Source organism: Chanodichthys erythropterus, chromosome 12, assembly GCF_024489055.1.
Source record: "Chanodichthys erythropterus isolate Z2021 chromosome 12, ASM2448905v1, whole genome shotgun sequence".
Classification (NCBI taxonomy): domain Eukaryota; kingdom Metazoa; phylum Chordata; class Actinopteri; order Cypriniformes; family Xenocyprididae; genus Chanodichthys; species Chanodichthys erythropterus.
Window position 1 is genome coordinate 57,801,910 of NC_090232.1, and position 26,603 is coordinate 57,828,512.

At 38.8% G+C, this 26,603-nt stretch overlaps 1 protein-coding gene across 3 annotated transcripts in view; it reads left to right on the forward strand.

The window, feature by feature from the left end:
* Nucleotides 1-598: 598 nt before the first annotated feature.
* sugt1 (SGT1 homolog, MIS12 kinetochore complex assembly cochaperone) overlaps nucleotides 599-26,603 on the forward strand; it is a 124,780-nt gene continuing 98,775 nt past the window's right edge. For all 3 annotated transcript variants that reach the window (XM_067403920.1, XM_067403921.1, XM_067403922.1), the window contains exons 1-2: nucleotides 599-646; nucleotides 767-815. In XM_067403920.1, coding sequence (XP_067260021.1) covers nucleotides 633-646; nucleotides 767-815 — 63 coding nt within the window. In that variant the 5' untranslated portion in view covers nucleotides 599-632. The remainder of the gene's footprint in view (nucleotides 647-766; nucleotides 816-26,603) is intronic.

Genomic DNA, 26,603 nt, shown 5'->3' on the forward strand with positions numbered 1-26,603 from the left:
TAACATTAGTTAATGCACTGTAAACTATGAACTAAAAATTAATGACTATTTTTATTAACTAACATATATGTCTCGTCACACCCCTATTAGTTAGCATCGTAAATAGCAAAACGACACCTCATAGAAGCGCCATAGTTGCAACGTTATATTATTGACCCTCGTCGGAACGCCATAGACACAGACGTCACGTGACGTTCAGTGAGACGAGTGCGTGTAACAGCGTTAAATTAATGAACCCGGCGGAACACCATAGAACGCAGCCTGGGACGCACCTAGACATGATCTGCACGTCGGGACGTCTCATGTTGGGATACATATAAAAACACAAACCAACATTCCCACCTATGAAAAGTTATCCCGTTTCTTTGGGAATTTAAATCTCGGCAGTTTATACAACCAGAGACTGCACAATGTTGTGCCATCATCTAATTGATTTTACTGTGAGTGACGACATTATCCGACGTTTTGACCGTTCCAAGATGGCGGACGCGTTAACATGTCTGAAGTGGTCGAATGTGGATCTACGTATGCTTATCTATGATGGAAAGGCCCACGTCTTTTACTTCCTTTAGCGTCTCTGTTTCCTCCAGAACTTTCTACAGCTTCAGAGGGAAAGTACAGAGAGAGGACCGATGGCAACCAGCGGGTGAGTAATTTAATATATATATATATATATATATATATATATATATATATATATATATATATATATATATATATATTATAATGTGATTTCACATGTATATATAATGTGATTTCATTGCAGGCGTTTTTCTGACAGTTTCATAGACGAGGATCCACAGAGAGCCCTTGAGGTAGGCGCTTGTTCACTATCCCCTATATTTGCAGTTTATAATAGGCTAACGTCATACTCCAGACGTGTTTATCTGACTGAAAATTTAAAAATTTTCTCTCGCAATGGGCTGCTTGGTGGTTAAGCGGGCTAGCCGGCAGGCTATTTTTTATTGTAGGTTTATAATGTACTGTGTTTGCTCGATTTGAAGCTTTTAATTGACAACGACATTTTTAATAATAATGTGCAGTCCTGTACTTTGTTTGTTTTTTTCAATGTTTAGAGGCTCTACGTGTGGAGAGGCTTATCAGCATAAATAAATCTAATTCCAGTTAAATCTCAAGGGCTGTGTTCGAAATGGCACAGTAACTTACTACACTGCCTAGTACACCGTGCATACTGCCAACTATTTTTTTTTTTTTTTTGAAGTATAGTGTGTGAAATAATAGCCTGTACAATATACAACGAATAGCATGCTATAGTTTCAAATTAGTATGCTACAGTATTGTTTAGTGATGGGCAAATGAAGCTTCATGAAGCACCAGGGCTGTAGCTAGAGGATTGGGGGCCCCCTGAAAAAATACTGATGTGGGCCCCCACCACCCTCCACCTACATCATATATTGTACAATATATGAGCATGAAGGCCTATATGCAATCTAATAGGTGTTTCTTACAAAATAACAATCAGATAACAAATAAATGTAAATAAAGGTTTTTACTGAACATCAAAAGCAAAATATTAACATGTATAAAAACAAACAGAGAGCAAACACTAAAACAAATTTCAGCCAGAAATGAACTTTGAAATAACTATGAAAATTATACAAATGATTATATGTATATCGGTTTGATTGATCTTTAACCTTTCATGACCTTACGTCACTTCAGGATGAACCAAAATCCCATTGTCTGACCTTTTTGTTGGCAAAGTCACTTATGATGTCTTTGAAGTCTAGCTGTCTGCTTAGCTGGCTTTCAATTGAAAGTCGGGCAAGGCTATTAAACCTCTCTTGAGTTTGTGTAGACCTGAGATAGTTTTTGACAAGCTTCAACTTGCTGAAAGCTCTTTCTGCACCAGAAACAGAGACAGGTAGAGTGCAGAAGATGCGCACTGCAACGCACACCTCCCCAAAAATGCTCTGGAGCTGCATCCTGTAGATTGAATTCAGCAGGTCGAGAGGAGACTGACAGTGTACAAATGTGGCATTATACACAGATTTGAGATGCCTCACTTCATTCTCAAACCCTGCTGTAAGATCCTGTGTATATTTGCTCACTAAAGAGCGGCAAGCTGGGTGAATCTGATCTTCTGTCAAGTCTTTTAACTGTAAAATTGCAAAAAACTCTTCATATATCTTTGCAGTGGTTTGGAAACGGATATCCAACGCAGAGATTATATTATCCAATGCCACAAAAAACACATTGTTTCGAAACCGAATTTCTTCCGTCACTAGTTGGTTGGTATCCTCTGAACTCTGACTCTCATCTGCAAACTGCTTTCTTCTTCTTTTGTGGCTGATTGGAAACCCCTTGGGTACATCCATAGCTTCTGCAATGTGGGAAGCTTCTGCAAAAAGATTATCCCATGAGTTACGCAAAACTTCCATCTCCTCTTTCAGTGCCTTTATGTTGTCTATTTCAACTTCGATTGAAATTTTCCCTGATTGCAGAATTAGGTTTCTGTCTTCAATGGACTGCAGGATTTTCTTCCATACAGTGAGAAGAACTATGGCTTTGAATGACATGAAGTACTGTTTTAGACCACTGGCCTCTGACCTAGCTTCATTGGTTAAACTGCACTTAGCTAGGATGGTGTCCAGAGATTCTATAATTGATGGCAAGTGGTTTGCAACAGGTTTAACAGCAGCTATGCGTGCACTCCACCTGGTCTCTGATAAGCGATGAAGGGAGCAGCCAGTCTGACTTTTAAGGATTGCCCACCGCTCGGGACTTGCACTAAAGAGATTGTATAAGCGGTTCAAACAGCCAAAAAATGTGGAAACCTCAGGACATGACTCTGCTGCTTGTACACCAACAAGATTCAGAGAGTGTGAGGCACAGGGTGAATATGTGGCAAGAGGGTTTATTTTCTTTATTTCAGCCTGAACCCCTTTTACTTTGCCAGACATATTTGCCCCATTGTCAACCTTGTCCCCTGCAATCTGAAATATCAATGGAATGTTCCTCCAAAGTCTTCAAAATCATTTCTGATATTTCCCGGCCAGTCTTACCATTGAAAGCTTTGAACTGTAAAAAACGCTCAATTATCTCCCACTGATCGTTCTCCTTGTTTGCAACATATCTTAACAGAATCACATTTTGTTCCATATGAGAAATATCAGGAGTTGCATCACAAATCACAGAATAATAAATTGCGCGCTCCCTTTCCTTCAATATTTCTTTCAAGACCTTATCTCCACAGAGCTCGATAAATTCATTTTGTGATTCTGGGCTAAGGTAATGTGTCATTCTTGTACCTGACTTCTTCTCTGACACTTTTTGCAAATGGTCACTGAGTAGAGGATCATAATGAGCCAACAGCTCTAATGTGCCAAGGAAGTTACCATTGCGAACATCACCTAAATTGTCTGTGGTCCCTCTGAATGGTAAGTTTCTTGATGCCAAAAAAAGTGTGACATCTAATATTCTTTCAAGAATTGCTTTGTTTCTTTCAACTTCCATCGGTATTTGTTTTTGCAAGCTGCTATCTATTCCTTTTGCTTCTATCAAAGAAAACTTCAGATTTTTCCACTTAAGGTAGCATGCTTTGTGTGCCTTACTTGCTTCATGGTCAGGGAATTTGTTGTACATTCTCCGCCATTTTAGATCTGCTGTTTTGTACCCTTCTTTAGAGTTTAGTGCACTAGTTGATGTCTTTCTGAGGTCATCCTGTGAAAAGAGCATGCATGGCATACAATATAATGAATCCATGCTTGGACTGTATGTCAACCAGTCTCTCTTCTGTTTCTCTCGCCCATTTGCTGACTTACTAAACTGGAGATACTCTGGAAATTTCTTTCCTTCTGAATCCTTGGGCATAATAGTTTTCAGGTCTGTCTCACTGGCAGTGGCTAGCTTTCTAACGATCACCTCACGTTCACGATCTGTAATCCTCTCTGGCCATAATCCTGGATCAGTTGTCAAAAAATCTCCTTCACTCTTGCCTTCATTTCTCCCTGAGATTGGGCTGTCTGTGACTGTGTCCTGACTGGTGCTATTTTCAGCTTCTTCACTTGGATTTTTACTAACTGATGCTGGACTACTTTCATGCATTTGCTGGATTGAGGAACCTGGCTCTGTAGATAACAAATACCATGACTCAATAGTTATTAAAAAAAAAAAAAAAAACACTATCTAATCTGGTTCTGTTAAAATAGATGTAACTAGTAAATACTAAATACAAACAATAGAAAGATTCATAAGTCAATATCCCCAATGAGTATCTTACACACTGACCCTCCAAGTCATCTTTGGAATGGGGTTGCGAATCAGACGATGCTACATCTGCAGAAAATTATAGTAAGTTTAGTCTTGATATCATATTACATTGACAATCTATTTACATGCAACAGAATATGGTAATGTAGTTATAAACCCTTTATTTTAAAAGTTAAATGTTTATATAAATATTACATAAAAAAATGCAATTAAGCAATAACTTATTAAACACTGTTTAAAATCTTCATGCAATTATTCACGACAAACTAATAAACTAACAAATGTCAAGAAATTATTAAATTAAAACCAATAAAACCAAGTCCAGCAATTTAATAGTTTCTCCCATCAGTCTGATATAATTCATAAATCAAAAAGTAAACATTCAGAAATTGACAAGAATGCAGTCAAATGTATATTTTTTTAATAAAAATAAAATAATTAAAACCCTTAAAATTACTCATTGTCTTAATTTTTTAATAAAGATAATTTGGCACTGCATAATATATTTTAAAGCAAATAAATATATATTTTAAAGCAAATAAATGTAGCCATCCAAGAGGAGTGTTGTATGCGTGTTTTCTCTAATGTGATTAAATACGTCATCAGCAGACAGGTGGGTAGCATAATGTCACTTTTATATGTATAAGCGTTCAATATGCTTGTGCTTGTGATATGAGTCGTGACTTGTGTCCGGTTTTGAGCGCCGGTAATGAAACAAATGACAGCACCCACCCGGCAGCGGTAGACACTTTTCCCACGACAGTAAATCGGGCAGCGAAATGACAATAGGCTACACTAACCTGTCGTAAAGAATGTCTTGATCCAGCAGCTCTTCTGGCCTCCCTCTCTTTCTTTTCATGGCGTTTCTGGTACCCTGATTTATGTTTTCGTTTCATTTTGAATCTGTCTCCTACTCTTCCACCAACTTCTTCTCTAACTTTAGCTGCCGCGTCGTCAACACTGATTTGCCCTATTCACGAGATAGGGTGGGACTTACTATTTTATTGGGTCCCTCTGTCGCTGACTGAATAATTAATAAATACTCCGTCTTGGACTAAACCATTTTTTCTGGAGGGGTGAAGAGCAGGTATTTGGAAAACTAATTTCATCAAAGTGCATGTTTCTGTGGTTTTCATTAAAATCTCTAGCATACAACTAATATAAATATTAGAATTACTCACAGAACAGGGGCCTATAGTTAAACTGCTGGATTTTGTGGGCCCCCTGGGCAGTGGGGGCCCCTATAATTGTCACTACCTTTCACCCCACCAGCGACGGCCCTGTGAAGCACTGAGGGTTTCCCCTCATAGAGTGCCTCAGGGATGAGGTGTTTTTGTAGGCCAACCCAGAAGTTAGCGGCGCACGGGTTCCCTCGGTTGAAAGCCTATGCATTTTTCCCATAGACTTTTGGAAAATCGCAGAAAATAAGCTCTGTTTAACAAAGGGTTAACAAACACTTACACGTTTTGTCTATCAAGATAATCTTTACAAGTTAAAACGACATATATACATTTTGAAGCCTAAATAAAGTGGTCAGATATAAAAAGCTAACAGTAGGCTATAAACGGACTACAGCACACCATGGTCGCGGATCAACGTCGTCACCACCAAGCTTCCTCAAACTGTATTTAAAAAACAACGTTATTTAAGAACATGCTCGCTGATTATGATCTGTGCTGTGTATGAATACTTATCCACTTTTTCATGAGAAATGCAGTCCAAATGTCCTGTTTGTCATGATGACGTCTGAAGTCCCCGCCAAAGGAAGTAGTCCCTTTTAGCAATTTGTTAGCAACCCCCGTTTTTAAGACACAATAAAGGTTAAAAAAAAAAAAAAATCACAAAGCGGGTTATAACTGGTGTGTTTTATGTCATAGATCAAAACGTGAAAATATTTAGAGGCTTTGTTAACCACAGACCTTATTTCAGGCGATTTAGCAAAAACCCATAGACTTTGCGGCGTTGGAACTGGAAGCCCTAAAATGCTAACTCGCTTCCGGGTTTTGCCTACAAAAATGCGTCATCCCTGAGGTACTCTATTGTTCTGGGAAAAGATTCAAAGCTTCGAGAGCGTCGAAAACTGTGTCATCTGGTGTTTAGTAAAAAATAAATCCGCCAAATCCCTGTGAAAGAAGCTTCGTCGGACGAAGCAGCCGCCACACATTCCATAGATAGTTTCAGGTTATGTGCTCAAATAAAATACTAATAGTGCGTGTTGCATTTCTCTCTGTGATAAATTCATTTACCCATTAAACTGTGTCATTTATTGCCAGTATGAGTATCAATATGATGTAATAGAATAATGTACACAGTCTTTATGAATTGGATATGGCAAATATTTTATTTTCCTGAAATAATTTGTATTCTTCATATTACTTGCATGACTGGATATTTAGGGCCCGAGCACCGATGGTGTGAGGACCCTATTGGAATTGCTCCGTTTATTAGGGCCCAAGCGAAAATTCGCGCAGGGCCCTCTTGTTCTTCTAAGGATTATTAGGGCCCAAGCGAAAATTCGCGCAGGGCCCTCTTGTTCTTCTAAGGATTATTATTATTATTATTATTTTTTTTTTTTTTTCGTCTTCCGGGGCTTTTTGGGGGCCTTAACATGCTCAAAAACTCTTGAAAATTGGCACACACATTGGAATCCGCGGCCATTAGGACGCCGGAGAGGCTGGTACCCGGGCGTGGCAGGGGGGCTCGACAGCGCCCCCTTGAAAAAAGTCTGAAAATTTGGTCCATATATTAAACATGCTTGCACGTATTAGTATGAAACTCGGTACACATATAGACCTCATCGGGCCGAACAACTTTCGCGCTCTAAGTTAATCGCCACGCCAACAGGAAGTCAGCTATTAAGGGTTGTTTGAAAAACGCATGCTCTGGAATTTGATATACTCCTCCTAGACGATTAATTCGATCGCCACCAAACTCGGTCAGCATGAAGTCAAGACACTGATGATTAAAAATTGCCAGGGGATTTTTGATATCTCGAACGGTTTGGCCGTGGCGAGGCAACGAATTTATGGCGAGAAAAAGGAAACAGGAAATGTGTTATAACGTCTTAATACATATATTGATCTTTATGAAACTTCACGAGTGTGTTCGTTATAGGAGTCTGATCACATGGATGTGACTATTGTGAGTCAAAGTTATAGCGCCACCAACTGGCAGCAGGAAGTGTATCACTTTTTGAAATGTTTTGAGATCACCCTCTTATTTTTACCTGATTTGCTTCAAACTTCATCAGTGTAATGTCAATACACAGCAGATGTAGACCTATGACAGGATTTTTGATATTTGAAATATTGTTGCCATGGCAACAGGTCAAACTGTAATAATATTCTTGAGTGTTTTTGAGGCTCTTAACATGCTTCAAATTGCATGAAACTCGACACACACATCAATATTGTCAACCAGTAGACATGGACAAAGCCATAGAAATGGGCGTGGTGGAGGGGCTCAGTAGCGCCACCTTTTGACAAAAGTGGGGGGTTAGTTTTTCCTACAGTCACCAAACTCGGTACACATATTATTCTCATCAAGCCGGACAATTTTCTAATTTACATTCATTAGCTCCGACCAACAGGAAGTCAGCTATTTTGGTTTGAATGTTAATTTTTTGAAAAAACAGGCTATGAATTTTATACTACTACTCCTACAGGGTTTATCCAATTTACACCAAGCTTTTTTAACTTGTTGCGAACACATTGAAGTTGTTTAATTGCAAACGGATTTTGGATATCTCAAACGGTTTGGCCGTGGCGAGGCAACGAATTTATGGCGAGAAAAGGGAAACAGGAAATGTGTTATAACTTCTGCATACATTGATTGATGTTTATGAAACTTCAGGAGTGTGTTGGTTGTAGTAGTCTGATCACATGGATGTAACTATTGTGAGTCAAAGTTATAGCGCCACCAAATGGCAGCAAGAAGTGTATCACTTTTAAAATGCTTTGAGATCACCCTCTTATTTTTACCTGATTTGCTTCAAACTTCATCAGTGTAATGTCAATACACAGCAGATGTAGACCTATGACAGGATTTTTGATATTTGAAATATTGTTGCCATGGCAACAGGTCAAACTGTAATAATATTCTTGAGTGTTTTTGAGGCTCTTAACATGCTTCAAATTGCATGAAACTCGACACACACATCAATATTGTCAACCAGTAGACATGGACAAAGCCATAGAAATGGGCGTGGTGGAGGGGCTCAGTAGCGCCACCTTTTGACAAAAGTGGGGGGTTAGTTTTTCCTACAGTCACCAAACTCGGTACACATATTATTCTCATCAAGCCGGACAATTTTCTAATTTACATTCATTAGCTCCGACCAACAGGAAGTCAGCTATTTTGGTTTGAATGTTAATTTTTTGAAAAAACAGGCTATGAATTTTATACTACTACTCCTACAGGGTTTATCCAATTTACACCAAGCTTTTTTTAACTTGTTGCTAACACATTGAAGTTGTTTAATTGCAAACGGATTTTGGATATCTCAAACGGTTTGGCCGTGGCGAGGCAACGAATTTATGGCAAGAAAAGGGAAACAAAGTGTTATAACTTCTGCATACATTAATTGATTTTGATGAAACTTTGGCTTAGTCTTTGTTGTACAAGGCTGATCACATGGATTTGACTATTGTGATTCAAAGTCATAGCGCCACCAACTGGAAGCAGAAAATGTGTCACTTTCAGCATACATTGAGATCACCCTCTTATTTTTACCTGATTTGCTTCAAAATTCATCAGAATAATGTTAAAACTTGGCACATGTAATCCTTTGAAAATGGGCAGGGAGGAGGGGCTCTATAGCGGCACCTTGTAGTGCAGTAAATGTGGAGTGAATTTGACATAGTCCTTTGATGTTTAACCGTTTTAAGTGCCTATTGCCCGCTGTGCACAGTTGCCCTGAAGCCACCGGGGTGGCGGTGCCACCGGGCTTGGGCCCGCCATCGCTGCTCGCAGCTATATTTATTATTTTATTTTTATTTTATTTTTTTATTTTTATTTTTTTCCGTCTTCCGGGGCTTTTTGGGGGCCTTAACACTCAAAAACTCTTGAAAATTGGCACACACATTGGAATCCGCGGCCATTAGGACGCCGGAGAGGCTGGTACCCGGGCGTGGCAGGGGGGCTCGACAGCGCCCCCTTGAAAAAAGTCTGAAAATTTGGTCCATATATTAAACATGCTTGCACGTATTAGTATGAAACTCGGTACACATATAGACCTCATCGGGCCGAACAACTTTCGCGCTCTAAGTTAATCGCCACGCCAACAGGAAGTCAGCTATTAAGGGTTGTTTGAAAAACGCATGCTCTGGAATTTGATATACTCCTCCTAGACGATTAATTTTAAGGTTAAAAGAACCTCTCCTTTCCTTAAAAGAAAAGGAAAACAGGAAATGTGTTATAACTTCTGCATACATTGATTGATGTTTATGAAACTTCAGGAGTGTGTTGGTTGTAGTAGTCTGATCACATGGATGTAACTATTGTGAGTCAAAGTTATAGCGCCACCAAATGGCAGCAAGAAGTGTATCACTTTTAAAATGCTTTGAGATCACCCTCTTATTTTTACCTGATTTGCTTCAAACTTCATCAGTGTAATGTCAATACACAGCAGATGTAGACCTATGACAGGATTTTTGATATTTGAAATATTGTTGCCATGGCAACAGGTCAAACTGTAATAATATTCTTGAGTGTTTTTGAGGCTCTTAACATGCTTCAAATTGCATGAAACTCGACACACACATCAATATTGTCAACCAGTAGACATGGACAAAGCCATAGAAATGGGCGTGGTGGAGGGGCTCAGTAGCGCCACCTTTTGACAATAGTGGGGGGTTAGTTTTTCCTACAGTCACCAAACTCGGTACATATATTATTCTCATCAAGCCGGACAATTTTCTAATTTACATTCATTAGCTCCGACCAACAGGAAGTCAGCTATTTTGGTTTGAATGTTAATTTTTTGAAAAAACAGGCTATGAATTTTATACTACTACTCCTACAGGGTTTATCCAATTTACACCAAGCTTTTTTTAACTTGTTGCTAACACATTGAAGTTGTTTAATTGCAAACGGATTTTGGATATCTCAAACGGTTTGGCCGTGGCGAGGCAACGAATTTATGGCAAGAAAAGGGCAACAAAGTGTTATAACTTCTGCATACATTAATTGATTTTGATGAAACTTTGGCTCAGTCTTCGTTGTACAAGGCTGATCACATGGATTTGACTATTGTGATTCAAAGTCATAGCGCCACCAACTGGAAGCAGAAAATGTGTCACTTTCAGCATACATTGAGATCACCCTCTTATTTTTACCTGATTTGCTTCAAAATTAATCAGAATAATGTTAAAACTTGGCACATGTAATCCTTTGAAAATGGGCAGGGAGGAGGGGCTCTATAACGGCACCTTGTAGTGCAGTAAATGTAGAGTGAATTTGACATAGTCCTTTGATGTTTAACCGTTTTAAGTGCCTATTGCCCGCTGTGCACAGTTGCCCTGAAGCCACCGGGGTGGCGGTGCCACCGGGCTTGGGCCCGCCATCGCTGCTCGCAGCTATATTTATTATTATTCTTCTCCAAAGTGAATCGCATTTTAGAGGGCCTAAACGTGCTCAAACTCATGAAACTTTGCACACGCGTCAGAAGTGGTGAAAATTTACGTCTGTTATGGGTTTCGGAATTGGGCGTGGCAAAATGGCTCGATAGCGCCATCTAACGTACAGCCCCGCTCGCTACATTACACTAGGGCTTTGAAATTCGGTACACACATTTATCAGCCCAGTACCTACAAAAAATTCTCTTGGAGCGAAATCCGAAACCAAACAGGAAGTCTGTTTGGTTTCGAAATATAAATATATTTATAAATTATTATAAATTATATATTTATAAATATAAATATATTTATATTTATAAATATAAATATATTTTGAATTAATTCACCGTTTTTTGCATTTTCCAGACGTTGTACTTTAACGAACTCCTCCTAGAGATTTAATCAGATCAATGTCATTTTTGGTCAGTCTAATCTAAAGGCCTTTGTGACGTTAAATTGCGAAGATCTAGAGTTTTCACTGAAGGGCGTGTCCGTGGCGGCCTGACAAAGTTTGATGTCTTTGCCATGAAAAAGGAAGTTGTTGTAACTCAGACAAACAATGTCGGATCTGCCCCAAACTTCACATGCTTTATTAAAGTCCTAACCTGAAGACATCTTCATAACAATATTCAGTTACAGTCATAGCGCCACCTGCAGGCAACAGGAAATGACATGTTTTATACTGTGATTTAACTCCTCATAGAGATTTAACCAGATCAACATCAAATGTTGTCAGTCTAATCTCAAGACCTTAGCGATGATAAATTTCAAAGATCCTGAGTTTTCGCTGAAGGGCGTGTCTGTGGCGGCCTGACAAAGTCTGATGTTTCGCCATGAAAGAGGAAGCTGTTGTAACTCAGGCATACTATGTCCGATCTGCTCCAAACTTCACATGTGTGATAAGAGTCCTGGCCTAAAGACATCTATATGACAATATTTAGTTAGTCATAACGCCACCTGCTGGCAACAGGAAATGGCATGCTTCACAATGTAATTCACTACCAGAGTCACATTTCATTATGCCACGAAGTACCAAACATGCTAGAGACACGTTAAATCATGCAACACTTGGCTGAGTGCTAATTTATGCGATTAATTATCGAAAGAAACAGGAAGTTGTTGTAACTCAGGCATACAATGTCCGATCTGCTTCAAACTTCACGTGTTCAATGATAGTCCTGGCCTGAAGACATCAACATGGCAAAATTCAGTTACGGTAAAAGCGCCACCTGTTGGCCGCAGGAAGTGTGGCATTTTGAAATGACTTTGGCATAATTCTCCTGTATTCACTCACTTAAATGCATGACGCCCACTTTTCGCTGTTTTCCTGAGGCCAACGGGTGGCGGTGAGCCCGGGTGCGAGGGCCCTCTCAACGCTGCTTGCAGCTTTAATTAAAAATGTAATTGAATAAGTCTGAATCAAAACCTACTCGTAAAAGTAAGATCTGGGGGTCGAACATTCTGATGCGTAAAGTGAATTGCGCACGTGATTGTACAGAAAGTGAGGCTTCGTTTGTCATTGATCATGTGATTTCTACGTTACCAACACAAGCCTCAAATCGAGGCTTCGGAGCTTGTGCCAAGCATAAATGGGCATACCAGATGAAGCCTCGATTTGAGGCTTGTGTTGGTAACGAAGCCAATGTGAAAGTGACTTAAACTGCATTTCATCGACTGGCTGCTAGGGACAGGCTCCAAAAGACAGCAGAATCTCATTGAGCCCCATGTTAAAATGCCCAACTTAACAGCAGAAAAAACATGTTTACAGCCTGGTACAAATTGTGTTTTGTTCTATACTGCTAATTTTGCCCTTCATGACAACTGTGAGGGGGGTGAATTGTTTTTATAACTCATCCATTTAAATGACAGAACTCAACATTTGAAGTTGATCAAAAAAGTTAATCAAAGTTGTCCTAAGAAGAAGGTTTTAGAACAACTTTGATGAAAGGCTTTGATCCACTTTGAATGTTGAGCCTTAAAGTTCTGCATAATTAAGGGTGCGGCCACTTGAGTGACTGGTGGATTGCTGCTGCAGTCACCACTAGCTGTTTGTCTGCTGCTGTCACATCACCTCAGCTCCACTCCACTCACATCCCACTTCTTTGCCCATTTGCTGTTATCTTGGAGTGACGTGCGCTGACGCACTGCCAAGATGGCAATGACTAGCTTTAGATTTCAAAACTGCTCTTCAGAAACCTACGGGTGACGTCACAGACACTACATCCATGTTTTTTACTTATTTATTTTTTTTGTCTTGTTTATTTTAGTCACATTTTTATTTGTTCAAATGTCACATCACTAGTGTTGTTGTCACATGGCAAACATTGGACATTAATTCCACACAGCTGAGCAGGTTGTTACCTTACGAATAAATGTGCCAACCATTCTTTCTTATGCGCAAACCTAAGTGAAAATGTCCTACATTTCAATTGTCCTCACCAATGGTCTTGATCTAACCCAAAAATTCTGTTTGTTGGTGTAAAGTCAAGTTCATTCCGTGAAATTAAAGGATTAGTCCACTTTTAAATAAACTTTTCCTGATAATTTACTCACCCCTATGTCATCCAAGATGTCCATGTCTTTCTTTCTTCAGTCGAAAAGAAATGAAAGTTTTTGATGAAAACATTCCAGAATTAAGGGCCCGTCCGCATGGAGACGAGTTCAGCTGTTCACGCAAAAATTTTGTATCGTATAGGTGTTTTGTTCAGACAGATCTGGCGTTTTCAGAAGGTGAAACCACCATTTTTTTTTTTTTTTTTAAACCGGGTCCCAGAGTGGATAAATCTGATAACTATGCCCTTGCGTTTTCGTGTGTACAGCCAATTTGTATATTTTGTGAAACGATGATGTCATCACCCCATGTGTCTGACTAGGATCGACACATGGGGTGATGACATCAACGTTTCACAAAATGGCACAAAACAGGAACAACAACAATAGCAGACTACATGCTTTTGTACGTTCTACAGAAGCTACTCAGCCTATTAGCTTTACTAAAATATGTAGCATTTGTAAGCATTACTAAAGTTTGTATACAGCGTGCAAGCTTTATGCTCAGGCTCCAAGTCTTATTCTCCATTTTTAGTGTATCTCTGTGGCAGAATTACAGTGCCACATACTGATCTGGCATGTACTACATTGTTTTGAGTCAATTTCAGTGGTTTCGTGTACGCAGATATTTTTGGAGACAAGGAAAAAAAGATCAGCCTTAATCATGCGTTTCACTTAAAATCAGTTGATTAGATCTTATTTTGCTTGACAAAAAAATGTACGTGGAGAAAAATTTGACAATGTGGTTACATAAGTTAACTGGTTTGACTCAGGCTAATTATATTTTTAACTTATCTTGTTTGAAAGTTTCCAAAGTATATTTGTAGACACATTTTTGCTTTTATTATTTTTATCCTCTTATACTTTTACATCCGCGCAAGATAATGAAACCATCCACAATCGATTTAACTAGTCGTTTCGTACCTGCTCGTTATGTGTGCGTCAGAACTGTTTAATCCCGCTGACATTCCCACAGGTGCTGCATTTTGCAAAGTCACAAGCTTGCGCAACAGCGCTTCAGACTGCTTCAAAGTGATTCTCAATCAATGAAAAGCGCAGATTTATGCCAAGTGATTGCTAATGAACTCAAGTTGATGAATTATTACAATGTCTACTTTATGGCCTTTATATAAAATGTTTTAGACGATGGTAAGAATCTGAAGGATCAGCCTGCAATAGTACAGACATTTCAAAATAAGAGTACCTGTGTATTTTGGGCTTGTTTATAATTAAAAGTCACACGCTAAGTTTTTTTTCTTTTTCTCTTGGGCATTATTGGTATTTTGGTTACACAATAAATTGTTTAATTTGATTTCCATTTAATTCATAATAAATTATTGTAGTCTCCCCCACAGGAAGAAAAGATTAAGAACATTATTTGACACATATATTATTCATTTTTATAAATTTTACTAGTAAAATCTGTGTCCCATTCACAGAGAGACACTATATGACAGCAAGGAGAACATAGGAAAAGGAGAACCATTTAAATGCTGTAATTTTGCATAACTTACAATGCATAATAATGCATAATATTAGTATGTTATTAAATGTAATATGCTACGTAATTAAAATTAATTTAAATAAATAAAAATACTGTTAAAAATCACACATTATTTGTCTGTCACATGTAGTAGACCATTTTAATGCTGTGGGTAATGGGAGGATTTTTCGCCCGGCTACCACCGTATATTTCAAACCTGTGGGAAGCATTGATACACTTGCTGCATAGATCATAAGCATTACTATTGTTTATTTTGTGACACTTTTTTTTCTGGTTAACTCCAGATGAGAACAAAAATTAAAAAGAATTGTTTATATTTAACGTAATGGTCTAAACGGCCTATGTGGTTGGATCTCGTTAATTTACAAAGGGTTCAATTGATCATACTACTAAACATTGATGGTTTATCTATTAATTTAACTCATTTCATAATTGATTAACTTTACACAGTTATTGAATAGATTTAAATAGACTGATTTCAGCTGAACACCATTGTCTTTTTAGAGCTCCGTTAAAGCATTGAACTGTTTGCATCACTGAATCAATATTTTTCTGTTAATCTAAAGTTGCTTTGAAATCTGTATTGTATAAAGTGCCATAGCCTACAAATAAAATAGACTTGATTGGAAATGTCATAGAAATTAAAGTACAAATTACGTGCTACTAACGATATTGTTTTCAGAAACACAGCTATTTTGTACTTTACAGAAATGTGTACATTTATTCCCCCTTCCAGTTCACTCATGCTGCACTTTTCACATGCTTTGCATTGTAGGAAACAGTACGCTATCCCATGCAGTGTCCTCAAATGCATACATCAGAATTCAGCAAATATATTAGTTAATCCGGGTATTCCATGCATAAAGAAAATTCATACTACTCACTGTATAGAGGGTATGCACGTGACGTCACCGTCGACAGTTACGACTGCGGTCACGGCCACTGAGTGGCAAAAGACTGAAGGGGCTCGCATATGGCGTTCGGACGAGGTCTAAAATATGACGTTGCAACATGCACTCGTCTCACTGAACGTCTCACTGACGTCTTAATTTTTTGCTATTAAATCCATTCATTTTAAGACGCAGACGAGGCGTAGACGTCATGTAAATCACGTGTGGCAGTGAAGTGTTGAGTCACGTTCACGCGTGATTCACGTGTAGCAACGAAGTTATTTTTTTTTTCTTTTTTTCGCTAACACGTATCGGAACACGGTCCTCACACGGCTCAGTGCAGTGTGTGAGCCAATGCACAATTTACCTGCACTTCATTCACTGCTCTCAATGGACGTGACATCTCCGTCTGACTTGTAACATGACGTCTGCGTCTGACTTTTTTTTTTTTTTCAGTTTTTAGTGCAACTTTTTCCCGGCAAACTCAATATACATTAATTAGGCTATGTGCATATTAAATGTACATATATTAATATATAACAATTTAGACTTTATACTTTTACAATTTAAAAAAGTAAAAAAAAAAAAAAAAGATAACATAAAAAGTATAAAGCCTAAAAGCAATGTTTTAGCGAAGTTTGTGTTGCATATAGGTATACTCATGTTGTTTAGTTTTATGAAATCCGTTTTGAAATTTTTTACATTTGGGGGTTATTGTTTTTTTTAATCTTTTTAAGTTTTTAATGTAGCCTACACGCTTGATGGCCAACCCATCGATCGCAATCAGCTGCTAGATCTGAGACTGTAAAATAATAATAATATACATGGAAAAATGCATTATGCCTGATTAATGTTCAGTTTTTCAAGCACCTCTCTTCTTATATTTTACATTTAAAATATAAATTAGGATTCTAATATTTTATCATGTTTTCCTTTCTTTTTTAAAAAGAAAATGTTAACTTTTATTCAGCAATAATGTTAAATTGATAAGATTTCTATATTTTGAATACTAATCTGCCAGTATTCATCAATCAATCCTTTAAAAATATCACAGAAAAATATTAAGCAGCACAATTTTTTCCGACGTTGACATTGAAGGATCATGTATCAAAGAAGACTGGAGTAATGATGCTGAGAACTCATAAATATAAAGTATATTAAAATAGAAAACCATTATTTTAAATTGTAACAATATCATAATAACAATATTAACCAGACCCACCCCTTCAATATATAAATAAATAAAACCTTATATAAATGATTCACCAATTTTATTTATTTATTTATTTGTCGTGTCCTCGATCCTTATCGTTGCGTGAAATTAATTGTTAATGGATGCGTGAAATGAAAATAGAGCTAAACAACGACGCTGGCACTCGCTCACCAATAGATGGCATCGTTGGCCCATGTTTAATTCATTTTATCTGACAACAAAAATAAATGATTGGGTGCTTATACAAGTATGTAAATAAATATATAGTTTCAGTAGCCAGAAGAAGAAAAGAAAACAGATAAGTTAACAAAGAAGTCATGAATAGAAGTAAAAACTACTGGCAATAATTGTAGCAGCTGCATTATGGACTAACTTTAACTTGTTTATTGAAGATGCAGGACAACCAGATATTGTTGAGAGAAACTAAGATAAGGTTTTTTTTTTTTTTTAAGCTTTATGATCAGTGGATTGTGTACCAAACAAGCAAAGATTAATTAAATAGGCTATATAAAGGTGTGCGATAGAGACAAAAATTATATCTCGATATTTTCAGGGATTTTTAGCAATAACCATAATCAGACTATATTTTAGCTGAGTCTCTTTCTCTTTCTCTTTCCCAAACACAGCTGATGTGCAGCCATTACAATATTTCAGTTTTGTTTTTTAATGGTAAGGTGGTCAATTTCTTTTCGTTTCTTTAGTTAGTTTAGAAATATTTTTGGAACATTCTCTGTTTGTTAAAATCAAGTTATTTATTTATTTTTTTAAGGAACAACCGATCTAAATAAATAAATAAATATATATGAAAAAAAAAAAACATTTCGTCTCTGGCTTAAGAAGGAAGTCTTCACAAAAATGAACCAAGTGAATAGTTGCCTCATAGATGATAAAAATATCTAAAATGCTTTAAATTACTACTTTAAAACAAAATAATTCCAATCGAAAACAAACTCTTATTACATTTATGCATTTGGCAGACTCTTTTATCCAAAGCGACTTACATTGCATTATACTATACATTTGTATCTGAGTATGTGCAATCCCTGGGATCGAACCCATGACCTTGGCATTGCTAGTGCCATGCTCTAACCACTAAGCTATTATTGTATTATTAGCCAGGATTACAAGTATTTTTACAAGTATTTTTATCTAAAGGGCGTCCAGTTGAGGAGATGAGTCAAGATCGTCAAATTCATCTTTGTGACAATCCGAAAACACTGGTTTATTAACAAATAATTCAAATATCCCCTCACAATTTTTTTATGTTTTTTAATTCATATTTTCCTTTTGGCCGCTATGCGAAAATTGTTTTCATTCAGTACAAATATCACACAGCGGCATTAGTACCACGTTTTTTGAAACTGACTGATCAATTGCATGTGGTTCGTATTAAATCGTTCTGATTTTTTTAACATGCATTCAGATATTCATGTTTATTTCTTGCTGCAAATATTAGAGGAAAACGTCATTGATTCATCCTGGCTAATTGTTTCAAATTAAAGAGCGTAAAAACACTTTTATTCTAGGCCTATATATTTTATCATAAAATTGAAAGTAGACACTTTGCAGTAACAAAGCTGCATGGGTGGCTTGCATGCTAAAAATAATGAATGGCCTTGAAAACGTTAAATATTATTTCCAATGAGGATAAGTGTAAACAATAATAGAGAATGAATAGGTATAATAAAGCTCAAATTAGTGTATGGAATGTGCTGGAAACCCTTGCAGCAAACGCAGACGTCACGTAGACGTCACGTCCAGGCAGTGGAACTGTAATGTGGCAGACATCACGTTCGGCAGACGTCACGTTCGTGCTTTATTTTGAGCAAAAAGAAAAAAACAAAAAACAAAAAAAAAAACATTTAAGCACCTCAAAATCGCTGAATATTTCTCCATTCCTAATTTTGTTTAAATATGTTGACGAAAACATGACCCACACTATTAGCCAATCAACTGACATTAAAAGGTGTGCTATTGCTTAACTTGAAAATGCTGGGCTTAATGTCCTAAAATGACAACCAGAGACAACTAATAAACACATTTCTCCTGTCATAAACACTACTGATAATGACAGCATTATCCAAGTAAAACATATTGTTTCAGAGTTTTGTCCCCCATAGAAATCCTAAAAAAAAAAAAAAAAAAAAAAATGCATCATGCATTAAAGACCGTTAAATTAAAAGACCAAATTCGAAATTAAAAGATTGATTCAGAGTGCAAATTGTGGCCTATTATCAAATGCTTTAATCATGTATTTTAATAGAAATTATAATATTGTAAGCTATAGCCTATAAACCGGGAAAAAAGAAATACACATGCAGAACAAACTGTCATATTAGTTAAGACAGCATATTAGGATAAATAAAAATAATTATTCTTGGGATAAGCATTTCTCATGTCAATGTACAGTAAAACTATATTGTCAGAAAATGGTTAAAGAAATGTAATGGTTATAGTTCAAAAGTATGGAAACAGACAAGCTTAAAATTAAGGAAAATAAGCTTAAAATATTCCTTATTCTGTGGCTCCCTCTATTGGACAACATTTTCAGGTGAACCTCTTTTTAGATGAAATGCTGATCATTAAGAAATTGCTGTTGGCTTCCCGAGCATCAATAACTGTATTTGGCTTCGATGAGTCTGAGACTCCCGGCCTGAGATTGTGTCCCAGACGGCAATAATGAGTTTGTGAATTTGTAAATATTCATGGCTTAAACAGCTGGAAAACTGACTGTACTGCAGTTGTGGATGTTTTTCCCATGCAGGGTTATTATAGTTAACTAAGAAAAAATAAAACTAGGTATTAAAACATTTATGCTAATCGAAATAAACTTGAATATAAGAAAAAAAAAAAATAGTAAAAAAAAAAAAACTTGAACTAAATGAAAACTAAATGTTGCCTTGTGGATGCCATTTTGTTTCCTCCCCTGACTTTCAACCGATGAGATCATTGTCTTTTAATCATTAACCGACAAGGTAAAATAAAATTAGAATTAAACAAAATTACAATGGATACGTGTCTTTGACCCATTAATAAAATCCCAGGGGTTTAATTAGTTTTATCCTACATGAACAAATAGCAGAATAAACAACAGAACACAAAGATTCATCATCATCGGGCAGCAGCGCTTCTGAATGGAGAAATCCTATAAAAGGAATAAATAACCTATGCGTGAAATTTATTTCACCTAAATAATAAACATATTAAAAAAATGAAAGGAACAAACTGCGACAAGTAACTAAATTAGCCTATATATGATGAGTTTCGGTTCATTTTTGAGATGTCCACAGAAAGGAAATTCTTTTTGCTTTCTTTATTTTACAGGCAATTTTTTCTTTTTATTTTGAAATAATAGGCCTATTTAACCCTTCACAGATTCGAAATGTTACATAAATGTCTGAGTATTTTAATTTTTTCCTGCTTTTATAAGAAAATGTAAGTGATCGCGTCGGCGCCTCACGCCCATACATTATTTTATTTTTTTTTTATGATTGAGCATTGTTCTTAATTCACTTACCCAGCAACATCACCTAAAATATAAATAAAGCTTAAATATAATAATTCAATTTATTGCATTAGACAAATCGAATGCAAGCACATGAGAACAAATAAGTCTAGGCCTACTAATACTAATTAATGTAACATATCTCAAATGAGCATGTATAACCATGCAATATATTTATTTCGTTGTGCTAACCTTAAGGTTTTTTTTTTATGCCATTGCAGCACTTTTCCATTCTTTTTCTAAGTAAACATGCGATTAAAAAACAAAACAAACAAAAAAAACATAAACCTGTTTGACCACACTTGCAGCGCCACTTATATGGAGTTTTGGGCTTGTTTTATTATTATTATTATTATTATTATTATTATTATTATTATTATTTTCCATATTAAGAAGTGAAAGCTTTAGTTCAGCTGGAATGGCCGGTGTGTCCTTTAAACGGAGAAAAGTCAGCAAATGCGGTGCTTGCGCAACAGAGGTGGCCGGAGGATATATGTTAGTTCTCCTCTCAGTTTGCTTAGCAATTATCACATTTTGTTGAAGTCACCCCTCATTGGAACCCCATTCTTGCACACCGAACGCGAAGCTCAGCGCCTCGCCACGTCTTTAAAATTCGAACGCATTGTTTTCTATGAGCTTAACTTATGCACACCGGCGGCGACATTTGGCGCCCAGCTACGACTCAGAAAAAAATATAAAACAATGCATTCGAATTTGAAAGACGTTGCGGCGCTGAGCTTCACGTCCGGTGTGCGAGCCCCTTGAGCGGTAGCATTGGTTTTCAGCGTGAATGTCGGGAAAAACACACAAAACACATCCAAAATGGGAAAGAGCTTTGTGATTGACTGTACAAATAGCTTTGATACAAAACCTGAGGTACATATTTAAAAACTTCAGAAAGCAACAGGGAAAAAAGCAAATGGATCACTGCAATTCACAGAAACTGCTAGACTCCAGGCAGAGAAACATGTTTTAGTTATCATTTTGTGTCAAATTGTTGGATTTTTAGGTAAAATCATACCGTATATAGTGTATTGTTTTATATTAGTTTGACAACTCATCAATTAATTATTTTCCATCTTATATTCTGCATAATTGGGTGTTTTTCCATAAACAACACTGACAAAAACTATACTATAAAACTATGTTTTAGGGCTGGACAATATAACACTGATATAAGTGATTATGCGGATTTAAACCTACCGATATTGTAGTTATATAAAATATTCACAGGCAGATTTGCTTTATGAATTTCCCCGCCGTCGAAATCAGGCACATATAAATGTCAGGAAACACGACTCCAGTCTGCATGTCAATATCCATGGATTAGGTTTATTTGACAAGTTGTAAGGAACACATTCAATTCCAGCCTTTAGTGTAATTCGTTAGTTTTACTCACGTTTTCGCAGTTTCCTCTGTTAAATCCAGTCATGCAGCATCTTTTGCCACTCAGTCCAGCTGAGGGAGCACGCTTTTGACGGGAAAGTGACATCGATGTATACCCTCTATAGACCAGCACTTCTTAAAGTCCAGACTCGGAGGGAATTCAATCCGGACCCGCCTCCATTTCGTATTTCAACAGCAGTAATTTTGTGTAAGGGATTAAAAGTCTGGATTTCCTACTTTGATAAACGCATGTCAAAATCGTTTGTTTAGTGTTTTATATCTTTTTGGAGATGGTCCGAAATTAAAGCGAAGGCGGGATATTTAAAGTTTTCCTCCATGATTCAGTTGCCATGACATCCAGTGAGTGTATACTTTTGACGTAATTGGGCGCAAGTCGTGACACTTCAGCGCAGTAAGCGTTCCCTTTCAATATCTGGCGGGCCCAGTAGTGAACCCACACCGGTGCGCCCGCGTGCTTCTCACTCTTCTGACCCCCTCTCCCCCCATGACGTACACCGAAGCGGGTTTTCGTCCCCCTTCTGGCGCCGACATCCTCGTATTGTTTTGGGCTCCCGATGAAGAACGTGAGGACGCCATGTCAACGGCCACGTCCGACTCATTTGATTGGGCCGCCAGCCCCACGGAGGATTCCACTTCTCACCGAAGTGAGACCGCCTATGCAGACGAGGAACTTCTCCGTATTCTCTCTGTGGCAGTGGAGGAGCTGTAGTTGGAATGGGCTCCTCCCGCCGAACCAGAACATACCAGGTTGGACGAGTGGTTCCTTCAACCCGGCCGTCGCCGCAGAGCGGGCTTCCAAAGGCCAGCCCCCTTTTTTCCTGAAGTGCACGCAGAGGTAGCTAAGATGTGGCACGCCCCGTATTCGGCTCATGCCCACATCTCTGGGCCGGCACTTCTGAACACGATTGACGGCGCTGACACACGGGGATATTCACATCTGCCCCCTGTGGAAGAAGCAGTTGCTGCTCATCTTTGCCCGGAGTCGTTGAAAATAAAGTCTACGGTGGTGCACCCTAACAAAGCGTGCCGCACCACTGCAGACATAGCCGGGAAAGCATACTCTGCAGCTGGACAAGCAGCCTCAGCCCTACATACGATGGCCGTGCTGCAAGTTTTCCAAGCGAAAATGCTGAAACGGATGGATGAGCATGGCCAGGACCCGGGAATATTCAGAGAGCTCCGCAGCGCCACCGACCTCGCCTTGCGAGCAACGAAATCAACGGCCCAATCCATTGGCTGCGCGATGGGGAGTCTTGAGGTGCTGAATCGTCACCTTTGGTTGACTTTAACGGATATGAAGGACGCGGAGAAGTCGGTGCTTCTGAATTCCCCTGTCAACCCCTCTGGCCTCTTCGGCAGCTCTGTGGAAAAGCAATCCAGGGCGATAAAGCACTTTATGCCCAAGCGCGCTGGAGCTCATCCTCAGCCCAACGCTGTTCATCTGGACCGCGGCCAGCCCAAGCTTTTAAGCCGCGGAAGGAGCCGGAGATTCCTGGCAGACACAAAGAGCAACGAGCTACTCGTTACCCCTTCCCTAAACGGCAGGGTCCTCGCCCTTCAGGAACCCCAGCCCCGAGAGCCCAGCCGCGTTCCTGACGGCCCGGTAAGGAAAAGGAACCTGCAGCTCAGCATTGGAGACGAACCGGCATCGAAATGCGCCCGTTTAAATCCTCTGTTTCCCTTGTCCCCCTGCTCGTTGCGGGCAACGAGAATGTTGTAAAATGTTCTGTTGTTGTTTGTTGTGCAATAAAAAACGTTCAACTTCACAAAAAGAGCTGTTTTCCTCTTCCAGTTACCAATCACGCTCGCTGTGCGGACGGCTCTCTGCCCCCCACAAACGAGCTGTCAGGTCACTTCACAATGACACCTCTCGCACTCTACGCAGAGAAATGGGGGCACTACCAGGCGCGTCAAGGTGGGTTTTAAATATCATAGAAAATGGATACACTCTGCAATTTGCTCGCAAAATGCCCCGTTTCTAAGGACGGAAATTCAAAATCTGTTGACAAAGGGAGCAATAGAGGTAGTGCATCCCGAAGAGCGTGAGAGTGGATTTTACAGTCGTTATTTTCTGGTCCCCAAAAAAGACGGCGGCCTGCGCCCTATTTTGGACCTGCGTCAACTGAATCGAGCCCTGGCAAAGCGCTCATTCAGAATGATTACATTTAAAACAAATCCTCTCGCTCGTCCGACCAGGGGATTGGTTTGCTTCTATGGATCTAAAAGATGCATATTTCCATATCCAGATAGTCCCTCGGCACAGGCGCTTTCTAAGATTTGCGTTCGAGGGAATCGCGTATCAGTTTACAGTCCTTCCCTTCGGTCTATCCCTAGCTCCTCGCACGTTTACAAAGTGCATGAATGCTGTTCTCTCCCCTCTGCGTCTGAACGGAGTGCGCATTCTAAACTATTTGGATGATTGGCTGCTCATGGCTCATTCAGAGAATGTACTGGACAGTCACAAACATGCGCTCATCAACCACCTGCAGTGTTTTGGGGCTTACGATCAATTTTCAGAAAAGCAAACTCCAACCCACACAGTGTATTTCATTCCTAGGAGTAGGGATGTTCCGATACCACAATTTTGGCTTCGGTACGATACCAGAATCTAATAACTCTGTATCGATACCAAATCAATACCATAGGTGAAAAATAACCAGCCTCAAAAGATAAGTGAGTTGAAACAATTTTATTAATGAAATGCTTAAAATTCTGCAGTAACATATGTGCAAATATAATGTAACAAAACCTACATTCAGGGAATATGGTTTAAATTTAGATTTTTGAAAAAAAATAAATAAATAAATAAATGATATATATATATATATATATATATCTTTGTTTTATCACATAGTGCAAACAAAATAACCCAATTAAAATGGCTTCATATCTTCACATCTTTTCAGCTCCTGACATTTATAATATTTATTAATCTTGGTTATTGTAAGGTTTGTGTTTGGGTTCATATTAGTTTAATGCACAAAGTAATGTTAACATGCTAAACATGTATTAGTATATTTATAAATAATTACTGATAGATTAAATGCTATAATACTGTTAGGTCAGGTTACCTCATGAACTTTGCAAATGTAGATTTATTGTAAAGTGTTCTTAATTAATTAAAATATGATTGTTTGCCACAAGTGCACATATAACAACTAAACTTCATTGATTCTAGTGTGTCACGCACGCACGTTTGAGCTTTCGTGTTTAATGTTTGATAGCTATGTGCGTGTGCTGATCAGTGTTGTGAATAAAAGTCTAAATTAAATCAGTTGACTCACCTATCGATCTCCGAACTCTTTCGGGATGAGCAAGTGACAAGTGCTTTGCTAGACTTGATGTGTTGCTTCCCGTGGCAACACATGATTTAAAGCAGCATTTGCAGATTTGTGCATGGAGGTCTTTTGTTTCACCTTTATTATCACCTTTTGAAGGCAAAGTAAAGTCATATTTCACTCATACAGCGGTCTTTGTCGATTAGTTTCGGGTGTGTAGAACTAACTTTATCTGTTTGATCCATCGTGTGTTGCTCTATTGTCGCATTTGCCCGGTTTGTGTCTGTTTGAGCAGCACACTGCCACCTAGCGGTGAACTTCGGAACAGCAGCGCATAAAATACCGAAATGTGCAAAATTATGATATTGTACCGTTTGAAATATAATAAATACCGGTATTTTTCCAGTACCGGTATACCGCACATCCCTACCTAGGAGTGAGCCTCGATTCTCTCTCTATGCAAGCCCGCCTGACTCCGGAGCGCGCGCAAACGGTCACGAACTCGCTCGCAGTGTTCAGGGAAGGGAAATCGTTACCATTAAAAACCTTTCAGAGAGCACTTGGGCTGATGGCGGCAGCCTCAGCAGTGTCGCTTGGGTATGCTACACATGCGCCCGCTCCAGGTTTGGCTGAAAGCCCGCGTTTCGGCGCGCGCTTGGCATTCGGGTTCAATGTGCGTATTGGTGACTCGCAATTGTCTAGAGGCGATAGCCCCTTGGGTGATCGACACGTTATACGAACGGGGCGTGATAAGGGGCAGGTAAGCAGACGCAAAACTGTCACGACGGATGCATCATGCACGGGCTGGGGTGCCCTTTGCGATGGCAGCACAGCTTTCGGTGTTTGGACAGACACGGAGAAAGCGTGGCACATAAATTGCCTAGAACTGAAGGCAGTTCACCTAGCCCTGGAGCAATTTTACGATCAAGTCCACAACCATCATGTTCTCATTCGTTCGGACAACATGGCAGTGGTAGCATACATAAATCACCAAGGCGGCATCAGATCGCACCCCCTCTTGAAACTCGCGACTGCTCTTCTGTTATGGGCAGACCAGCACCTTTTATCAATTCGAGCTGTCCATGTCCCCGGCCATTTGAACTGCGGAGCGGACATACTGTCGAGACAGGGTGTTCTCCAAGGAGAATGGAGATTACACCCTCAAACAGTGAGTATGATTTGGGACATATATTCGGACGAGCGGAGGTGGACTTCTTTGCGTCAGCAGAGAACTCTCACTGCCCACTATTTTACTCCCTAACGGAACAGTCCACGTTGGGAGTGGATGCGCTTGCTCAGCGCTGGCCAAAAGCGCGCAAGTATGCCTTTCCGCCAGTGAAAATCCTGCATCAAGTGATGTGCAAAATCAGGGAGGAGAGGGAAACCGTGCTGTTAGTTGCGCCGAAATG